The following is a 22030-nucleotide window of genomic DNA, read 5'->3' as shown; positions in this document are numbered from 1 at the left end:
GAAAAGCGTTAAATGACAAGCAAAAGTGAGACATGCAGTAAAGCTGGTAAATGTGTCCACTGGTTCTTTCATTGAAAAAGGCATATTGAAAGCATGTGTCACTGTAAGTGCAATTCCTTTTTTTATCTCACACGAGCACATTGTCAAACTTTAAATTCTGTAACAGAGAACTAAAGGTTAACTTGAAGTAAAGGTTAATCTGTCAGGTTAAATGTCATCAAAACCTGACCTTTTTATAAATTGGACTTGTAAAATACAAACAGAGATAGTTGATGGCAAACCGAGTGGTATTTCTGTTTTCGGGACATTTCAAGTAGAAACAGATCACAAATGTACTTTATTTAGTTTGAAGTTTTTCTCTCGTTTCCGGCATTCTTTGGTTCTTTTTATGATTATGAGGATTGTCTGGAAACGGGTATTTGAGGAAGACAGTAATAAAAATGCAAAATTCATGCCTGGATAGAAAGGCATGATCCAGCTCTTAAAAGGGAACAACTTTATTTTTAGCAGCACACTGCGTGTCACTAACTTAAAGGAGAACAAAAGTAACAATTGAACAGTGAGCAAAGCTGGCTGACAGTGCCGCCGTTCTTTTTGTTGAAGAATAGAACAGAGGCTGTCCAGCGTAAAAGGATCAGTCTGATGTTTCAGAGGTAATTAGGAAGTGAGTGAAGAATAGAATGTTACTAAAAACAGAATGAGAAAGCACCTTATCTTAGAAATTCGCAAACGCATTGTAATCAGTATGTGTATTATTCTATATATATTATATAGAGAGAGATGGAGGCACAGTTCTTGAGTCCTAGGTTTGATTCCAGACTGGGGCACTTTATGTACGGAGCTTCTGTGTTCTCATTGTGGCCATGTGGGTTTTCAGGATGTGCTGTTTTTTCCTCCCATGGCCCAGAGACATACTGTCCAGGTTATTCTGCGTCTCTGAATTGTCCCCGGTGTGTGTATGTCCTGTGATGGACTTGCAGCTCTTCCAGGGTGTATCCTGTCTCGTGCCCATTGTCTTCCAGGTTATATTCCAGCTCACAGCTGTTCTTTATTGGACTAAGAAATCTTTGAGAATAGATGGATATGTGCATTCTTGATTGTGCCTTTAACCTTTCGTGTAACAGCTCTCTATTTGAGCTAGCTTTCACATACTATGAGTTATTTCAGAACATTAAATGTAAATGCCAGACAGGTTTAAAAATTTGTACGCATGCTGTATCAAAGAGAAAATGATCGAATCAGACAAGCAAAAATATGATCTGAGCTTGTGCAGATTTCAGTCTCCAAACATTTTACAGCTCTGGCTTGAACATTCACCGTGCAGCCAATAGGTGGTGTTATTACATACGTCTTTGAAGAGCAAAATCAGCTCCAAACTTGTGGCAGAAGCTTTCTTTGGCTGGCAGGTGGGGGGGATATTGGGAAATACTTTACATCCTTGTTTCCAAATATGCCAGTATGAGGGAAGGATATTGTTTAAAATGCACATTTCAGAGTCACTCAGCAAATGAATCCGCTCTGCATTCTGGCCATTAACATGATGTAAATGTGCCGTGAGCCGACTGCATGTCAACTGGCTTTAGTCTGGTTTACGTGCGGTATTGCACTGATTTCTTGGATGTGACTGCTCTGCTCGCAAATTAGGGCCTGATGAGTGCAACATGCAGGCATGCAGCCCAGATGAGCGCCGGTGCTGTGATCTGTGCTTTCAGAACTCCCTGCTCCAGGAGACAGTGCGCAGGGAGTGTGAGGAACGCTACGAGCTGACGGAAGCCCTGAGCCTGGCCCGGGAACAGCTCCTGGAGCTGACGCAGCTCGGCAGGGGGCTGCAGCTCTCTCGGCACTCCGTCAGGCGCGGCAGCCTGGCCTCGACCCCTCCATCTGCCAAGAGCCAGGGCCAGAGGAGCAGCAGCAGCAGCAGCCGGGGCTCGGAGATGCAGATGAAGCGTGACAGCGCGACGAGATCCAGCGGATGCCCCCAGATAGCTCCCAGCTCCTGGCTGGGCAGCGGGAGTAAGGGGATACCCCCAATCCCCCTTCCTCACCCTCCGCGGGGGAGCGCATCCTCCATGAGAGAGTCCAGGCAGCGAATCGCAGCTGCGATAAGGAGGCCAGAGAAAATGTGAGTCACCAGCGCCTGAAGAGATCCCCTTCGCTGAATGTTTTCCATGTGATCAACATCACTTTGCAAGACTTTCCCATTTTTATTTTTTTATGTATTTTTTTTTTTTATTAATTGGCAGGCGTAATGTTGAAAATCTGCATGGCATGGAACTCATTTCCTCTTTAAAACGCTCCACATGGGATTTTTCTTTTAAACCCTTCAAGTGCTGTCTGACACTGGTGTTCATTGGCCACCGATCACTGTCACGACATAGCTGGGAATAAAAAGAGGGGTTTTGTTATCTTAATTAACAGTCACTGTGTTTTTGAGGAAGTGCAAGTCGGAATTGGCAGAGTATTTTGAACAGTTAAAGTGGAAAAATAACTGATTTCTTACCGTTTCTGGAACATATTAATTTCTATGAACTCACTTTATATTGGTCCTTTTTTTAAGGTTTTTACCAATGTTTTGAGTGCCAGGGGATGGTATTTACAGGAAACTGCAGTTTGACTAAAAGTATCCTGTTTGCATTTGAATGTTAATTGTACTCTGCTGGGCAGAGACGTCTGGTTGTATTTTTGTTAAAATAAAAAAGCTCTTTGGCAGGTAAATACTTTTTTTTTATTAGATCAAGTGATTGATGCCCATAAAATTAGTCAAAATCCTGTCCTTAAAAAATGAACTTGCATTCTCTGTTTAAAAAAAAAAACCTTGGTTTGTGGATAACCTTTAACAGACAAATAGCAGGCTTGAATGGCACAGAAGTTTGGCAGTAATTTACATTAAAGGCTGCCTCAGAATGGATGAACCTGCCTGACTACAGGCAAGCCTCCGAAACCCAGGAGATATTAAAGCATTAGCATAACCTGGCAGCTGTCTGCAACCCCAGTGTGTTTCCTTTTAGACCTTTCACAGCTCCTGAAGGTGGGGATGGTCATGTATCGGACACAACCAGCACTTTATTGACCCTTTTTGTAACGAAAGAGATCGCCGCCTCTGGAGGAGCTTCCGTTCGACACAGAGGAGCCTGGCTTCATGCCTTGGTTTTTGTATACATAAGACGGGAATCGGTTTAGTGTGAAAACTGAGTAATCATCTCAGTGATACGGCCCGCACAGCGTTCCACCATGCAGCCATTCGTGACCTGTGAAACTGATAACCATGTGATTGCAAGGGAAACCTGGGCATTAATCAGGGTTTCAGGGTGTATATAATTGCTTTAGTTGTCGTTGCAGTTTGGTGAATTTGGTTTCAGTTCCTGCTTCCCTCCTCTTGCGGAGAGCAGGTGTAGCTTTTGTTCCCAGTGTGAGTGACTCACTGCTCACGGGCTCCAGCAGTCCTGTGTGAGCTGCCTGCCGTGGGTCTCACGCTCCGCAGCTTCACATGCAGCCCTGAGCTTAAATCATTCCGTCCACGGGCCAGTGAAGGACAAACAAATTGCATAATGCTTCCTGCTAACAAGCACCCATTTGTGTTTTCAACCTCTTTGTCATCTGTTATCCTAAGAGACACCCAAGCAGTTTCAAATGTGAGCGCCGGCCTGTTTTTACAAACGTAACCTCTAACAAACAAAAGGCTCAGCTGTATTGCAAAATTGTGTACAATATACACGAAATAAAAACAACACAGGAAAAACTTAACCAGCCTGTAAACATCCCTTTCGTTTTCAACTGCAACATTTTAATCAGTTTAATGTCTACACAGTCAGTGATTTAAAGTACTTTTTTGTATCAGGCATGTAAAATACTAAGGAGAGAGTGTTCTGGTATCGTTCTTCATGAACTTCAGTCCTTCTGTCGAAGTTCAGAAACTGACAGTCTGTGTTTCAAGAAAATATTTGATTTTTTTTTTCCTGAAATACACTAAGTTGTAAAGTCTTTTCATCCATCATAATTACATCTGAATTTCTTAATTGAAAGCTAAGCATATGAAGCGTATGAGCAGATATTGATTTGGTGCAATGTTACTTTTTCCACTGAAGTGATGTTATGTGTACAATTGTGACATGATTAATCTAACGGCTCTGTACAACTTCATAAGGATGCAAGCGAAGGGACATTTAAAGAGAACAATAAAGGAAAACTTTGCTCTTTTGGCCATTTTTCATGTACCTCACATTGACGTAATTCTTTTCTGAAAACAGGAAGGAGGATACCGGCGAGCACACAATAACCTGTTTTCCAATATCTTCGGCCCAAGGCCCCCTTTAACCTGGGAATAATAGCACAGATAAAAGAGGTTACGTTTCTTTTAAAAAATGTTTAACCTTAACGTGGCTAAATTTACCCCTTATTCTCTTTCCTGAGAAAACAAAAAAGTACAGCCAGAACGTTGGCGTGGCTCAGCAGTGTTTTGCAGATTTGGACCTGTAGATGTTTGTGCTGCCAGACTTCACAAGTGAACTGCCAGCAGCAGGGGGAGGCTCTGGTAAGCCCTGGGTGTCTGTGGACTTTCAGAATGGTGTGACTTCATGCTTGAATGGCATATCCAGCCTACTGTGATACTATTTTTCCTGTGAAGTGTGTTGTTATTCCCTTTGTCAGAAGTGCTTAACGTAAAAGAACTGAAGCAGGCAAAAATGAGAGTTTACAACCTCCAAAAAGAAATGCAATAGATTTTTGGCTGGCCCTAACGCAGTTCAGTTTCAGAACTATGGCTGATAGCAGGTTATAAGTGATCCTTCTCTGCAGTGACATTTGATTAATTTAACACATTTTTTTTTAATTCAACAAGAAATTAAAAAGTTAACAATTTGCCAACAAACAAGCTTAAAGGGTGAAAGAGTTAAAGCAATTAAAAATGACAACACCAGTATTATGATGGATGTCCTTCCAGTGTATTAATCTCTGCTTCTGTTCCTCTGTTTCCTTGTTCTCTCACCAAGCATGTTTGGTTAAAACTGTTAATAGTTTTGACATAATTCGCTTCTAATATGATCTGCACCACTGAGGGTTAAACACAGCAGGGATCCCCATGGTAAAGTAAGTCCGGGTCTCTTAACAGAATGTTACCCTGAGAACTCTAACACTACTGACATGAAGCATTCATTAAAAAACTTACAACTTGTATGTATCATTGTCATGTCTTAGTTTTCTGTCTTTGTGTCTGTACCGAACATGAGCACAATTTGTTTAAACAAGTGTTTCAGAGCACAGTTATTGCTACGGCCGTATTTTGAAAAAAATCTGCGCATTAAAATGCTTACAAATGATCATTTGTAATGTGTCCCACCCAGACCAATTCCATTGTATGTACTTAAAATGGATAGATGTCTTTGCTCATAGATTTCCATGTACATTGTCAGATTGAAATTGAAATCTTGCACACTACTTTCACGTACATGTTCAGAAATCAAATATTTGCTCACTTTCTGATAAATCAGCTGTTTTCTTGGTGAACTGCTGCCTGTGAGCGTGCTTGGCATTAATTGGATTTGCTAAAAAAATCTACCGGAAAAAAAATAATGAGAGAAAACAGCTTTTTGTACTTTAGGCACTAATGAGGGAGCCTGAGCTTCATATTTAATTGGGTTTGCACTTTTTGTTCCTTCACTGGGATAAAGTCATTTGTTATGTTCACCTTCTCAGCTTATACACCAATGTTTCAAAGTATTGTAGAAAGTATTCTAATACTTAGTTGCCATGCAACATCATTTGGACCCCAGTATTTTAGCCGGTCGCTGTTCCTGTCCAGGACAATGATTTCTGATAACAGATGGCCTTAAAAAACATTTGCTCAAAACAGGTAACAGGCCTTTTTTATTTGTTTGGTTTCCAATTTTCTGAACATCAAAATACTTCAAAGAGGACCTCTCTTAGGTAAAAATGGTCTGTAGTCATTCCCTTGCAAGCTCCAACATTTCATCTGCGAGAAAGCAGGGAAAACGTTATTACAGTTCCTGTCAAACTGGGATGAAGGTCACTGTATGAAAGAAGTGGTATTCTAACGTTGTGTGTGTTTGAGTTCACAGTTTCCCATGAAAAGACTTCCTAATTGAGAAGTTACTCATCAAATTTGCTCAAACAAAGTTTCCGTCACTAGTCACTGTTTCTCATCGTAAAAACAAAATCAAAGGAAAGACTAAATCCCGAGTGTTTTGCCTTTTTATTACATTATATTGTTTCTGAACTCTGAATGTCTGAAATTCATCAGTATCAAATCCATATATTTGAAACTGAATCAAAACCTCTACTTTAATAATACTGTGAATACCCATACAATATTTCTGAAACAAAAAAGCTAGAGAGAATGCAATATTAGCACAATAAAAATAACAACAAGTGTTTATAAGGGCAGGACGGTGCTGGGGCTCTGGGTTCAATTCCTGGTCGGCCATCTGTGTGGCGTTTGTATGTTCTCACCGAGCTGAGTGTGAGTTTCCTTCGAATGCTCCGATTATCTCCCACAGGCCAAAAACATACTGGCAAGGTAGTTGGCTTTTGGGATAATCGGTCCTGGTGTTAGTGTGTCTGTGTCTGTGTGCCACCCTGCCCTGTGCCTGTTGCTGGCCAGGACAGACTCCAGTTCCCTGCGACCCTGAATTTTAATCAGGTGGTTAGAAATGGACGGATGGATTAATATAAGAGTCACTAGGCCTGTCCTTTTAATTCTCTGTGAAAAGCATCCGCACATGTGACCCTTGTCCTTCATAGAAAATGCCTTTAAACCGTGTGGACGTCTCTGTCTGTGATATATGTACATTCCAAGATTCAGCTGTCCAGCAAGCCCTCCCACACCTGCGATTTCCTGTCGCCAAGACAACAGGGGAAATATGTGGAGTATTTGACAGTAGGGTGGTGGGAACACAATGTAGGTGTTAGGAGCTGGAATGCAAGCTGCCGGCAGAAAGTAACTTGAGGAACTTTGAGTACAAACAAGTGCTTATTTGTACTTCAGTGCAATTGGTATTTTTAAGCATGCCATACGTTGCCAATATCTATCCATCCTCATTAATTGAAATTTTCAAAAGTTAAACCTAAAGTTCATTTAAAAAAAAAGCGCAAATTACAGATCCTAAAATCTCCATTAAAGCTTCAAATGTAATATGACCACACACAGCAGTTTTGTCACTTCACCCGTTTTCATTGATACAACTCATTTTTTGGTTTTCCATGACGATTTCACTCAACCCGTAGTAATAGTTTTAGCAGAGGAGGATACAGTCCTTGGTTGTGTCAGGCAGATGTCACAAGGCAGTTTGTAATTGTAACCTGGCTCATGCGGTATAGTACTCTTGCACAGGCCTGGCATGAAGGAAGTGTCTAACTGGGAGGAGAAATGACGGAGGTTAATGTCCACAGTTCTGCTACAGCGGTGTGCCTCGGCTGTTCCTCTGCAGCACTGCTACCTCTCAGATGTCAATTTCATAGCTTTCTCGCAACGGTTGTTCTGTTTCTTTATGATCACTACATAAGATTGTGTCACGCAATTTTTTTTCACAGGATTTTCCAAATGTCGCTTTACAATTGGTTCGGTCGCAACTTGAAGATGCATAAACCACATTATTCCCATCCTGTACTGAATGGAAAACCCATAAAAACATAAATACATATGGTAATTATTTCTGTCCTAATATTTCACTCCTATTCCACAGGAGATGCAAGCACAGTGTTAATTAAAGTACCAATGAATGTGTGAGCTAACATTTCTGTCGCTCAGACATAGCTGAGGAAACAAAGTATGAAGTCTTACTGGATCTCCTGGAAGTGCGTATAATGTATATTATCTTAAATGTATAGACTGCATTGCACTTCAACTGTAAAAAGTTAAAGCACTAAAAATACTTTTACAGCTCCCTGGTGTACCCTACTGGAATTTGAAAAAGAAAAAGGAATGTGCGCTTTAACTTTTTCTCCAATTTCCATAAAATGCCCGAAGCTGGAGGAAAACTGGGGGAAAGCTCTCCTCACAGATATTGCGAGCAGCTGTGCAGTTTCGTGATGCAGAAATGAAAGACTGAAGAAATTTGGCATGGCCCATAATTTACAAGCCACTCCCTGTTGCCTGGATTCAGAATCTGTAATTCACAGTACTATGTTTGTGTGTGCTCTCTTTTTATAGTGGTCTCTGTGTTGCCCGTGAGTTGCTCAGTTTCCTTGGCAACATGAAGTGGTTGTAACAACAGAGACAGTACACATCATCGTGTTGATTAATCTTTCCAGCAGCGCCGAAGTAAGAGTGAAGATAGGAGGAGAAACGCATTGCTTAACACACTGGCATTTCCCTGAAAAATTAAAGTACCCCCGCCAGAGAATTCTCTTTCCCTCATCACCCTGAGCACATGGGTGGAGACAGCTTGCCACTCACCCACTCTGTAAACTCTCTCCAAAGATAACCTCGACAATTTTTGAAGAGTAACTTAGCTAAGTTTAAAACAATTGAACGTATTTACTTGATTTTTTTTTTTTAGAAAAAGGACGATTGGCTTAAGTTGCCGCCGACAAGAAAGGGTTCTGCACTCCTGTGCGAACAGGTGAAAGAGGTCTGTTATTTGCTTTAAAAAAAAAAGCCATTCTCTACCTAACTTACGTATCCATCTAAATACGTTATATTTAGAAAGAAACTTTCAACCTTAGGCCAGTCAGGCCGGCTTGCCTGTTGGTTACTAGCAGACTAAGGTACAAAGAATTCTATTTATCCCGTTCTTACAGGATCCCATGGAGTCCACCTCAAACATACCTGGTAGACGGGTCCAGGCTCCCAGTGTCACAGTGTCTCCCAAGTGCAGACTTGAACGGTCCGTAATGGAATGTCTGTGTGTGTCCTGGGGTCCTGAGCTAGACGAGCACGGAGAAGAGGAGAAAACATCACACACCTTGGCACCCTCAATGTGCAAATCATTAAATCCTTAAGAAGTCCATTTAATTAATGAAAAATGTCAATGTACTGATGAATTCACTCTTGTGCCTCCACCTGTTTTAAACATCTCATTAATTCACTTTCACGAATGAAAGATCCATGAGCAAATTGCATTCATGCGGACATTGCAAAGTACCGAATACCGAAGCTTTGTGCTTCTACAGCTTCACCTTTTGTGCACATTCTTCTGAAATGAGGCAGTGTTGTTTTATGGAAACTGGGTGACGGGAGGTACAAATTAAATGCACGTTTTTCGTTCTCAAGAACCAATGTGCATTTTTCGATGTATCCGAAATGAACGTTCTGTGCAGTATATTCTTCTACGTTTGCGTCACTTTAGGGTGGCCCACGATGCACTATCGCTTCTACGAAAACCTCACTAATGTGACTCAATGCACCACACCATACAAATACTGAAACTACAAGAAAATCTGATTTTATAATAGGATAAAGATGTAGCATTGCCAGGTCAGTCTGATCACCAGATCTCGGAAAACGGAGACAAGCTGGGCCTGCTCAGTATTGGAGACACCTAAAATAGTCCAGTTGGATGCTGCAGGTGCCTTGGTGAACCAACAGGTGGCACTCTCCCCTTCGGGCCTTGTAAAGGGAGCACTTCAGCAAAGTGACTGTGGCCAGTGACATCAAACTAAGGTTCTGACCTCTTATGGTCATCAAAGATATAATAGGATATCTGTCAAAACATTCAGGGGCGCTTTGCTGAAGTCCACCCTGCTGTTGGACAATCTTGCCTCTCTCACGTGTCCACTTGATTTGATTAGTGGAGCATTTCTCTCATCTCATCTGTACTGGCACCAGGTGGGTACTTGGTGAGAGTGAATGGGGCACAATTCTAAGAGCTTAAGTGCTTTGGGACAAAAAACACTTTTTAGGCATTTTAGGAGAGTATTCACTACATATCCCGTGCTGCTCTGTTGAGGACATATACCTGTTTTGCTGTATCATAGCACATTTTTGCTCACCCCAACTTTAATCCTTTCAAATCCAAGATTAGTATCAACAGGACTTTTGTCTGCAACCTTTACCATTCCTCACTGCACAGGTGACCAGAACCCCTACAACAATGTAAAGCTTCATGTAAGTTACTTTAGGACAGGTATTTTAATTTGTCACATTCTCGTGTCTCTAATAGAATAAGCAAGTCCTGCAATTAAACTTTGCAGCTCAGCCTGCCACACTTATAACGTAACAAAACCACAGCTCCTGAAATTCTAGAACAAAAGACAATCCCAAAACTCTAGGATGTTGATACCCTCTAGTGGGTAACAAACTAAACTACAACTGGTCACTTAATGCAAATTACCCCACTTGACAATCCTGACGTCTTGATCAGTTTGCACTTGATGTACTGACATTTCTAAATGCACTAGCTTCACAAAATGGTATTAGCCTGTTGGATCACAGGGATGCCTCAAAGAATGTAAATCTACACTATCAGGAACTTTAAAGATTTATTTAAAACTAGTTGGATGCTAAAACTAGTTCTCAATGTTTGCTTGGTGAACTGCATAAAAGATTTGGTTACAAATCTGAAATGTAGCAGTGATCTTAAAGGAAGGTGGTTTTGGGGGAAAAAAAAATCGCAAATTTGTAAATGTTTGTCTGCACAGATTAAAAGTTCACCTAAATATGTACCAAATAGTTTCATTTGTATGGGTCACACCTAAACTAAACCCATTATCAATTAACCTTCTGCTTTAATACTTTAAACCTTTCAGAAAAAAACAAGCTATTTTTAAAGTCTAATGGTTCTCATACTTGTGATGAAAACATAATTCTAGTACATTACAGTAAAGCAGTGAAAATGTGCTCATTTCTATATAGAAGCACAAAGTATAATTTAATAAAACCCCCCACACTTACAGTTTTCCACATACCGGACTTCCTCCATCCGTGTCATATGTGCAAGCAGGACACACGCTTTAGAAGTGTAGCATGAGGGAGTCCAAATCTACAAATGGTCTTGCATAAATACTTTCAGACTTCCAACTCAGAAGACTAAACATTGAAATATTCATCATTTTATTTTGTAAAAATCAGACATTACCACGTGCAGACTAAAAACCAGTGTAACAAATTCAACATGGTTCTAACAAAAAGTCTTAAATAAAGTGTCTGCAGCCAGCTGTAAAAAAATAAGGTCTATTTCTAGAGAAACCCTCTTTTCTTGCATCTGTACACACTTTTGCATACATACAACAAATTTTATACTGTCCAGGTTTACAACTTCAGCTGTGCAAATCATGACAATTCCTGAATTCAGCTTTTAAAGGTTGCTTTTATAAATCAAAGCATTTTTCTTTATACAGCAATTCTCTTTACACTGTAAATGAGTACTTTCATGTCCATAACTTACATTAAACCATTAAAGAAAAAAAGGCAGGCAGCGCTCAACGCCTGTGCCTGCTGTGTCCTGAATGGCCGCCGCCGTGATGCTTGCTTTTGTGGGTACGGTCGTACGAGCGAGACCGTTCCCGACGGTCTCGGTGGTGACCTCTCTCGTGCTTGTGCTTCTTGGCAGCATCGGAGCGGTCTCTCGATTTACTGTGAGAGCGCGAGCGGCTCCGAGACTTCTTCCTCTTGTGGCCGTGCCTGCTGGGGATCTTGAGGTCATCGTTGCGGTGTTTGGTCTTCAGGTGAGGGGAGCCGTGGTTCTGGTGGCGGCGGGGCGTCAGACTCCGGCTGTGAGATCTGCTCCGAGATCGCGAGCTGTATGTCCCAGACCGACTTCGTCTATTGTTGTAACTTATGGGGGGGGGGGGAAAAATGGAATAAGCAACCACTTAAGTGACAATGAAACTCACAAAACCAATCCTACTGTTACTACCATCAGCCATTTCCTACCAAAACCTCTCAACAAAGTTAACGGTGCATTATCAAACTAATCTGACATTCTTAGAGATTGTTTCATCTACTCAAGGAATCACAGATCATGGGAGGCCACACAAAACCATAGCAAAGCCTTCGAACTTACTGTCTCCGAGGCGACCGAGAGCGAGACCTTGATCTTGTTCTTGACCGCGATCTGCTTACACTTCTACTGTTGCGGCTTCTCTTACTTTCCTTCCGAAGACTAAAGGAAAAAAAGTAAATGTATTCAATTGTATTTATTATTAAAATGATATTAATTTCACCACAAAATTAAAGCCAATCATAAGGGCAAAATGCATTATCAAGCATTCAGGAGACAAGCAATTCTGTGGAAAATTCCACATCCACCAGTACTTTCTAGAAAATGTTTTATATACTGTACACCAGCACTTGATACTTTAAAAAGCTGATCTTAATTGGCAACTTCAACCTTTAGCTCAGTAAAAAATGATTTTGTCCTCACCCGTTGTGAGGGCTCTTCGAGCTCTGCTGTCTGTCTTCTGGTTCCTTTTTGACAGCTTTTAAAGTCTGAGTATTAGGAGATTTTTCATCCAGCTTTGGTTCTCTTGGAGAAGCTATAAAAAGTAAAACAAAAACATTTAAGTTTGCACACAATGTCTCAGAATGAATACAAAACCTTTTAAACCAAGTAAACTGGATAAACTACTTCAGGCTGCCAAGCATAAACACCTTTGGTGACTTACATGGTTTTGAACCAGGGGAAAAACCACCCAAGGTTGAAAGAGCTGGTGTCCCATCAGGGTTGAGGCCTTTAGCTTTCAGCTTAGCTTCCTGTAGAGCCACTTTGCGCTTTTCCACCTCCTTTTCAAGTAAATCATAATTAGGCTGAAAGGAAACCAAAAACAACAAATTAATAATTCCCTTAACATTAACTCCCCTCACCCTACCACCAAATGATACTTCTGAATTGCTCACCTTCTTTCTTGTGTAAAGTTTCAAAGTTGTAATGCAGATCTCCTTTATCTCGTCTTCAGTAGCACCAAACAAAAGATACCAGTGAGGCTTGCAGGGAAGTGGAATCTGCAGATTTTAAGCAAAGAACAAATTGAACAGACTGCTTAATAACAAAGGAAAATAAAACAGACTAGGTGAACCTAGCAACGCACTCACCTGAAGAGCTCTTGCAGCAAGGTAGATACAGGCACAAGCAATTGTTTCTGCTTGAAATCTCACAAACACATTGGTTCGCAGAGAGTCATTCATATAATTCCTAGAATACAAACAGAACAATGTTCCAACATCTCCCACCTGTTTTAAGGGAACTAGGAAACTACTACAAAAGTAATTGGAGACTCAATTTAACTTGTCCTCTATTTCTCTCAAGCCTGTCCAAGGACATAAAACATCCATTCTTATAGGAATCATGAAAGCAAACAGTTTAATCAATATTTCACTGCAACAATGTCTTCATTTAAATAAAGAACTGACAATAAGATACTGGTAGTTTTGGTGAAGGATTAACTGGATAATCCAGTTAATGAATGATGTTCTTTGTAAGGTCTAGAGAAAATCAGTCGGTCAAAATAGAGAAACTATTAGTCAAAGCACTGAACACATCAATGCTCTTGGTTAGAGGATACGCTCTAACAAGTTATAGGGCAAATGTTTTCTTGCTTTATGATTTCAGAAAAAAATGTAACGGACTGAAAAGACCCTATATTTAAATTGTACCAAAATGAACACAAAAGGGAAAAGATTTTACCCACCTTCATATTAAAGTCTAACCTGTAAGCTGCTCTTAAAAAAATCTAGAAGCTACATAATTTTCACAATGTCTGGCAACATGGCTAGGCTTGAGCTGAAAAGCTTCAGCATCTAAATTTAAAAAGTGCTCCATTAAAAGAGATGAAATTTTACAGATCATGCTCTCTGCTTGAAGACAAAACCCGAAGAGTTGAGTATGAAAACACTTCTTAAAACCAAGTTCATCTGTAATATACAGACCATTAAAAATGAAAAGATTTCTACCTCCTTGATGTAAAAAATGCGCACTTAAAAATTCTACATTGCTACTCAAAAAATAACAATTACATCTGGAAGCAAAAATACAAATCCTTTGACACCCATGAAAACAAGATGATGTTGCCAGATGGGTAAGGACCACTTCAGTGAATCTCGGCTGAGACCTTGCACTGGATTGGCGGGAGAGAAGGGCAGCCAATTGGGAGATTCCTGAGGTCATGTGGTTGAAGGAGCAGAGTTCAGAGGGCAGTATGAGACTTACCATCATGGACTACCCTTTAATCAAAGAGTAGAAAGAAAGGACAAAGTTAAATTGAGTTCTCCATTACATTTAAAGAAAAAAACAGCCATGATTTCACAAAGACATGTTGAATAAGCAATTCCATGAGATGCAGAACTGCAATGTTGCCTAAGTTAATGCAAGAAGAAATACATTTTAAAGACAGGAACACATATAATGAGTAAGCTTAATTTACTTACCAGGCTGTTTGGACCAGAGTTTGATTTTTCTCACATTCAAGAACTTGAAGGTACATCACAATTATCTGAAATTAAGCACACAGTGCACATTATAGATTTGAAAAGGTTAAGTCACCCATGCGCTGCTCAAAAGTTGGATTTAACCACTAAGCAACTGGAGCAAGAGCAATCTCTGCTGGAATGTACAGAACCCCTTTTCTGATGCCTCTTGAACCCACAACCTAAAGTCAAGCTGCTCTGAACTTGTAACATCCTATGAAGTTCGCAATTTGAACTCACCTTGTGCGGATGCTTGACATGAACGCAGAACCCCAGCTCCTTCAGCACTCTCCTCTCTGCTTTGATTACTTGGTTTTTGGTGTTAATGTAGTTCTGATCAAGAATCAATGGTGTTGGTGTCCTAATTTATAAAACAAAATAAAAATGCATTTTGCAGGCAAACAAAAAAAAGTTTGTTCTAGTTCTATTTTCCCTTCCAACCAACTAAAGGCAACAGAACCTAATTTAAACTCCTGTAACTGCAATATAAGCTTTGGTGTTATGCTGCCCATGTAATACTTAGTGTTAAATCCGGTATTTCCACACATGCATCTATGAAAGTAAACAAATGCTTACTTGCACAGCATCACAGCTTTGACAGGAATCAATTCCAGTACAGCTACATTCAACAATTTAAATCTTAAATCATCCTTTATAGCCTGGAAAAGCAACTTCAGAGATAATCCATTTTTCCCCAAATGTACAGGTCAGCCTCCGGGTAACGGAGGTTAAGTACTAGAAAACCACACTCAAGCCTATATAAGTTTTCAAAAATTCCAATCCTACAGAATCCAAAAGCTAATATAAAATTCAACTACCATCTTCTACAAATAATAACTACCAGTCAACAGAGAAGAAAGCTGTTAAAACTATGAAAATACCCAACTCACAAATGCAAGATGTGCTAAATCTAGTTAAAACTAACATCCTCTACTGCATAACACTTCTAAGAGAAGCCCTACTGCACAGAACAGCTCTTATTTGAGCTCAGCAAAAATTGTATATGTGAACTGACATACAACTTGTGTTTGATCAATACAGGAGCCAAACTTCAATGACAGGACTGTATTTGTACAAACAGGACAAAAAAACCTACTTTGCAGTCCACTGAAATCCTACATAAAGTTCGCACAGAACTCCACCAAAGGAGATTTGAAAATCCACCTGCCATCTACACATTTATCGTCAATGATGCACAGCTGCAGTCACAAAAAAAAACACACGGGCAAAAAATGATTTGCTTTATCATTTTCCAATGCAAGATGTTCAGATATGCGGCTGCTTTAAGCTTCAATATCAATATTGCTCCCTACCACTTCAAGGAAAATGCAAAGGATTAAAGAATGAGTTTAAGAGGTCATGTTTTAACCTTGTGTAACTGTTTGCAATTGCAATAGCCACAAAAGTACTACAAATAAAATATACTTGTCTCTTTCGGATATTTCTCTACACTACACGTAATGGCACGTTTCACTTTCTACAATCCGAAGAACCATTTCAAAGTCTTCAATTAAGCAAGCAATTCCAAGGTGGAAATGGACACTAGGGTGTACTCAGTTTTAACAAGAAAAGGTTAATATTGAAAGTACATTAACTTCAACCCTTAATTTTAAACCAAATCGGCTCAAGTATGGGATTGTCAGGTTCTCGTCAGGAAAACCGATCAATTAGGTACTTAAAACACAAGACAACTTAAGTAATAAAACCTCTCTTCAGTTTAAAAAGGGTATTCTGGAAAACTGAATGGAAAATTAGCAATTAATGCAGCAAAAGTGAAAAATATATTCGATTTCATGAATATTGTACATTATTATAATTGCGCTCTTATTATACCAGTTGAATTATTCACAAACGCAGGCAGGACATTAAGTCTACACGAGTTTCAAAATCTAAAACCTTGTGGCAGAATCTCAATGTCAATTTTCAACATGTATGGGGGACACTTCATCAAGAGGTCTTAAAAAAAAATAAACAAGACGTACATGCGAAATGTATTTCTGTGAAAGCCATGGCATGTGTTGCAAATGTACCACCTGGACAGCAAAGACTAAAGCTTAGACTGAGATACAGGAGTTTTCCAGACGCTTTCACCAGCGGCCAACCTGACAGTCCCCGATTCCAGTGACCCGTTCTCAGACCACTGGCTTCTTCATGGGGAATTCACTGTTGCCATGCCGACAGCTTCATCTCTACGTACCACTCCACATCACCCAGGCTTTGGTAAATGTAGCTGGTCGCTGTTAGTTGGTTGCAAGGGAAAAAAGAACTGAAGTTAATACCATGGCCTAACTTTACCCTGAACAAGTTAACACAAAAATAAGGTAAGGACGAAACATGTACTAACTAAATTTGCTCACTAATTCTCACTTACTAGAATAACATATTCAATTCTTAAGATGGTAACCCAAATTTCAGTCACTATTAGACAGTGAAACACACCACACTAGGTAAGCATTTAGCATATACAAAAATAAAAACTTAAGATGGCTTACAAAAAAATCTAGAGAGCAAAAAAAGATTACTTGCCAATTAATTTCAAAGTTTATAGAGAGGGAAAAGCATATTACAGAGTATTTGGAGTCTACTTACAAAACAGTAGTGCATAAGTTCAAGATGTTTCAGATTTTAATAAATCTATTTAAGAGATAGTTTAACTTACATCAAAAATGAGAGCAATTAAAACTGTAAAAAAAAACCTGATATGGGGGAGAGAAAACTGACAATTGAGGAACAAGGTTACACAATTGAGGGACTTTAGAATAATGCTTACCTTTTTCCTCTCAGCTGCCGTAAATGATGAAACACATTTATCACATCCCTTATACGCCTTGGTGCTTCTTCAATCTTTGAGGCGAGATTTACGCAAGCCATGGCAACAATCTGAAAATAAGTCATTTTAATTAGGCAACATGGGTCCTCAGCAGAAACACAGCAAATTACAGAAATCATCGGCAGCAGAAACACAGCAAATTACAGAAATCATCGGACACTTTAGGGGGGGCTGTCATTTAACGCGGATCTTCACGCATGCCCTTGCAATCTTTTTGGACCCCATCTTATCTGGACTTGGTACATATTCCAGATCCTATGTGCACAACGCTAAGACAAAGGGCTGTAAAACACGCTGGGCCTATTCACCGGATGTAGGCCCCCACACCTACTACTAACTGCTGCTCGGAAGAATGTGGTGACGTCATTTGAATTATCCGGCAATTTTAGTTTCGCTTCCTCGCCCTATTAACTCGCAAATCACGCGATCAAATGCATCGATATATCACGTGTACCGTGCAAATAAATTAGACCTCGTACACCCATACACCGAAGTCACCTTAAAAACTAACCATCGAGCAGGGCGACAGTCCGGCCTTTGTTCTTGCGCATCTCTTACGAAGTAAAAAAAAACAACAACAACCGCTTTTTAGTTACACTTTACCACCTCGGCTTTAAAACGCGGATCTTTTTCGTGGACTTTATTTCGAAGTCCACGGCTGCCGCCTTTTTTAATCGCCGTCTTGCGTGCTTTCCCGAGCGAGGCCAGCCTCGCTGGAAACGTGTTACACAACATGGCGCTCCGCCGAAGTGCGCACCGCTAGTTCAGGCACGGGAGGACAAAAGAACTCACCTCAAAGCTGTGTTTCACGTAGGACTTCGAGTAGAAAAACCGGTGAAAAAGCACTTGCCCCGTAGCCATGGCCACCTACAAAACGAGGAGGGAAAAGAATGTCACAAACGACATCACAACGGCCCGTCTTGCACAACATGGCGCCCGCCATTTTGTCATTTATAGCCTCTTCGCCAACAGGAAAAGACAACATTACCGCATTCTCGCGGATCGCGATTCACCGGGGAAATAGTCTAGAAAAGCACAGTAACTACTATCGCAATCATAATATATGTTCTGCGGTGTTTATCTGGCACTAATGCCTGTTTTGGGGTATTACACACTTAATGGACAATGGAAACTACGGGACAGCTGGCTTTAAAATGCCAAAGAGAACCAAACTAAATTATTTTCTTAAATAAAAAGAAAAAGAACAGCCAGAAAACGAACGCTGCCGCGCCGTGGGTCGGTTTCTCACATACCTGTGGCAGCCGGAGCAGAATGCCGGCCGACTGGATCAGCTCGCAGCCCAGGATACGGAGGTCGGTCTCGGCGTGGAGGTCGAGGCCATCCAGCATCGACGGCGTTGGGGAGAGCCTCTCCTCCGGGATGAGGGAGTTGTCGATGGTGAGATAGACCTCGGAGTAGAGCTTGTCGCCGATAAGTATCCCTTCATTGGCGGCAGGGATGGTGGGGACAGCAGAGACAGAACCGCCGGCCATCTTAGCATCAGTCGAAAGTACTCAACTCGGCACCCGCACCGCGAGTAGGAAAGGGACAGCGGTGACGTAGGCAGGCCGAAGAACACCGACACCAGGCGCGGTGAACTGTATCCGCCCGCAAATAAATACAACCTGGGGAAGAAGTAGTCCCTGTACTCCTGTTGTAGATTTTCCAAAGTTAAATCGTGGAATGAAAACAGGACTGTTTCATTTTTCAGTTCAACACAGATGGCTTTACACACACCTTTTCTGGAATTATATAATATGTACACCTTTAAATAATTATAATGAAAACAAAACTGACAATAAAGGGGCACAAGCAAGTTTTCGCTGTTCTTTGGCTGTTGGTGTTTCTTTGTTTCAGTTTTGAGGTGTTTTTTGTATCGTGTGGGGTTTTATCTGATTCTTAGTTATTGTTTTCAAAATGTTTAAATTAATAAAACCCATAATATAACTTGATCATACAGCTACAAGTGTATAATATTAAGCGACGGCGTACAGGAGTAACTTTTAACTTCTATCAAACTGAAAAATGATATGAAGAGAGGACGTTTTTGAAACCCAAGATACGATAAAAGCTTCTTGTTATGTTTAAATGTGTTATATTCAGAATATCGATTCTGTGATGTTTTTGTTTTGTTTCTTTGTGAGCCAGCGTGTGTGCTGTACTCTAATGACTGAAAACACAACACAATACAGTAGGACCAGAAGACATGCTGTCCTCACAGGAATATCTCACCCCGTTATAGGGGCGATCAATTGCGCTGATTGTTGTTTTCTGACTTTTTTAATAAAGCTCTCAATGATTTACAAGTACATTCTGTTTTACATGCGAGTGCAATTTCAATCCATGCAGTCGTTTTTGTCTGCACGATTTTACATGACAAGCGTTCGTGCCTTTTTGGAGGCGTGAAGGACCGTCTCCCCTTCCCCGTCTTCCAAGCCAACACTTTTAGCGACATGTGCATTTCAATAATCCACTGTTTCGGGATCCTGTGGTCACTGCTGTCGGCCAGCGAGGAGTAGCATGCAAAACGCCTTTTCAAACCCTTCACCCACCCAGTCGTGACTGGGGAAGTCCCCGCGACCTCGCACATATCACTCCGCCGCCGCTCCGGCCGTGTGACGTCAACCGCTCTTTTCCTGCGAAATGGACCCTGGGAAACGTCTGTGCGACGTAAGCCGAGCGGCGCTATGGCGGTCGCGGTGCCCAGACGCCCACTTCGCCAGCCGTTGTCGTCACTTACCGGCTTTTGTGCTCGGTTTCCGGCTTCTCTTCCCTAAGACCCGTAGGAAGCAAGCCAACGTTAGGGGGCGGTAGGCAAGGAAGCGAGTTTGAAGTTTGTTGCGGAGTTCGGCCAGCGTAGTTTTTAAAACAAGATAGAAAACGGTGAAAGACTCGTGCTGGCGGAGGTGTGCGGTTGAGCTGAGAGGGACAGCACGTACCAAGTCTTTTTGGTTCCTCAAAGTCAAGTAAAAGTTGTGTTTTGAAAAGTAGTAGTTCAGGTGGGTAGCTGCGTCAGCATGCGTAGGCTGCAAAGGAACAAGTAATAGGTTTATTCCATGCTGAAAAAAAGAAGAAAGAGAACACAAAAAGGACAAAACAAAAAGTGTTTTGAAAAGGACAGGTACACAGGCGAGTGGCAAAAGGTGAAACGTATGTTGGGTGATTGATTAAACAACTTCTTTGCAGTCATTTCTTTGTTCCAGTTAACTTTTATCTACGAGTGTCAGACATTGCATGTGTAGTGAAGGTGGACTTCTCGTCTTTTAACCAGAAGAAAAAAAACTAATCATTTTAGAAGTAAAATGTGGTTGCTAGTAACTAATGGGATGATCTCATCCAGCCATTTCTTGAAAGAAACCGGATTTTCGGCTTCAACAACATGGTTGACTCCCACAGTCCTTTGTGTAAAAAGTGCCTCCAGTTCTTTGTTAAAAATGCACCTCCCTAGTTTCCACCTGTATCATGTGGTTCATGTTTCTCTGTTGATTCTGAGTCGATTTGGTTGTCTTTGTTAGTGCATTTGAGCATTTTCAATAAATTAGTAAGGATCCCTCAGTCTTCCAGGCTTCAGACTAAAATTATTGCTAATTTCTGGAGTGATTCTAGAGCTACAACATAATTTTCATAACACGGTGAGCTAAATTGTATATAATATTCTAAAGTAGGTAATACTAGTTCATTGTACAATTTTAACAAAACATTCCATGATTTTAATTCTTCTCTTTTAACCGTGTAAGCATTCAGTTTGTCTTCATTATCACTTCCACATAGCCTAGAGGGTGAAAATAGTCTAAAAACACCTGTCGTTCTTCATAAGCAGATGTTTCACATTTCACGCCAAGCGCAATGTTTTCCATTTTTATATTTGTAATTTACAGTTTTGCCACCTGCAACACTACGAAAAATAAAAAAAACTGACTCCTAGACCTTGTAAGATCTGTAAGATCATTTTTTTTGCTTGCCAGGTTACATCTTGCTTGAACTGCTATCATTATTTCAAATGCTGCACTGCAAATGTACAAACCTACATGTTAAGGGTCCCTGTGATTTTTTTTTTGTCTTCGAATCCCACTCCTTAACACATGAATGCAGCAAATTAGTAATTTATAAGTGCACTTTTCAAGCACACTGCTGAAGTGAGTTTCCTAAAAATGAAGCTTTAGACTAGACATAAAATCAAAATTTGGTTAAACGCCTGTGGTTCAGAGAATACAAAACCAACACTTTGACAATGACCAAGCTGGGGGCTACATTTCATTAGGAGATCAATCTGAGGACCATTTGGGTGAGTTTCCTGTTCTACCCAATACTCAAAAAGTCATAGTGAGGGGGTACGAACAGGTAAAACTCGTTCAACCTGAAAATCAGCCCAGTTGTTTAATTGAGATCCGAACAATGTGGGCAAACACAAGCGAGTGGAAAAAACAAGAAGACATTTTTCAGACTGAGTACTCACTACCCTGTGGTTAAGTATTTATTTTAACAATAAAACCTGGTTTTAACCCAAGGAGTTATTCTCTCTGATTATATCATGTCAATTTCACTAGAGTTGGGAGTTACAGTAGAACTGTTTTTTTTTTAAATTAAATACAAACAATTAGGAAGGCAGCAAAGGAACAAGTAAAGGTTTATTCCATGCTGAAAAGAGAAGAAAAGAAACGTTTCAGCTGTGGAGCCTCCTTCGGTGGGAGAAGGTGTTGAATGTAATATTACGTCGGAAACAGAAATTCCTCTTTTATTAATTATTTTCAAGTTTTCATTTTTCTGTAGACTGTGTTACTCAAAAACACCATTCACGTAAGTGTATAGAATATGAAATAAGAAAACATTAACATGGACGCCAG

General features: G+C 40.5%; 2 protein-coding genes and 1 long non-coding RNA gene across 7 annotated transcripts in view; 1 reads left to right on the top strand and 2 right to left on the bottom strand.

Moving 5' to 3' along the window:
• The window catches only part of lekr1 (Leucine-, glutamate- and lysine-rich protein 1), a 48915-nt gene extending 46365 nt beyond the window's left edge, over window positions 1-2550 (top strand). For all 5 annotated transcript variants that reach the window (XM_088618829.1, XM_088618820.1, XM_088618811.1 and 2 more), the window contains one exon: window positions 1713-2550. In XM_088618829.1, the coding sequence (XP_088474955.1) occupies window positions 1713-2126 (414 nt within the window). In that variant the 3' untranslated portion in view covers window positions 2127-2550. The remainder of the gene's footprint in view (window positions 1-1712) is intronic.
• A 1212-nt stretch (window positions 2551-3762) lies between these two features.
• Window positions 3763-9882, bottom strand: LOC148677141 (uncharacterized). Its single transcript, XR_015929917.1, has 2 exons — window positions 8783-9882; window positions 3763-4315 (listed from the first exon to the last, which is right to left on the bottom strand). It is a non-coding gene; the product is annotated as an uncharacterized LOC148677141 (long non-coding RNA).
• Window positions 9883-10988: 1106 nt separating this feature from the next.
• On the bottom strand, window positions 10989-18738 carry ccnl1a (cyclin L1a). The gene is made up of 11 exons (XM_088618836.1): window positions 18440-18738; window positions 17979-18053; window positions 17127-17236; window positions 14597-14717; window positions 14318-14382; window positions 12986-13085; window positions 12791-12895; window positions 12559-12700; window positions 12318-12429; window positions 11958-12056; window positions 10989-11728 (listed from the first exon to the last, which is right to left on the bottom strand). Exons 1-11 carry the CDS (start codon window positions 18677-18679, stop codon window positions 11374-11376), a joined length of 1524 nt encoding a protein of 507 aa, XP_088474962.1. The 5' UTR covers window positions 18680-18738; the 3' UTR covers window positions 10989-11373.
• Between the last annotated feature and the right edge of the window lie 3292 nt (window positions 18739-22030).

Source organism: Lepisosteus platostomus, chromosome 2, assembly GCF_059453375.1.
Source record: "Lepisosteus platostomus isolate fLepPlt1 chromosome 2, fLepPlt1.hap1, whole genome shotgun sequence".
NCBI classification, from domain to species: Eukaryota; Metazoa; Chordata; class Actinopteri; order Semionotiformes; family Lepisosteidae; genus Lepisosteus; species Lepisosteus platostomus.
Note: the sequence above shows the minus strand (reverse complement) of the source record. Positions and strands in the feature narration are given on the sequence as shown.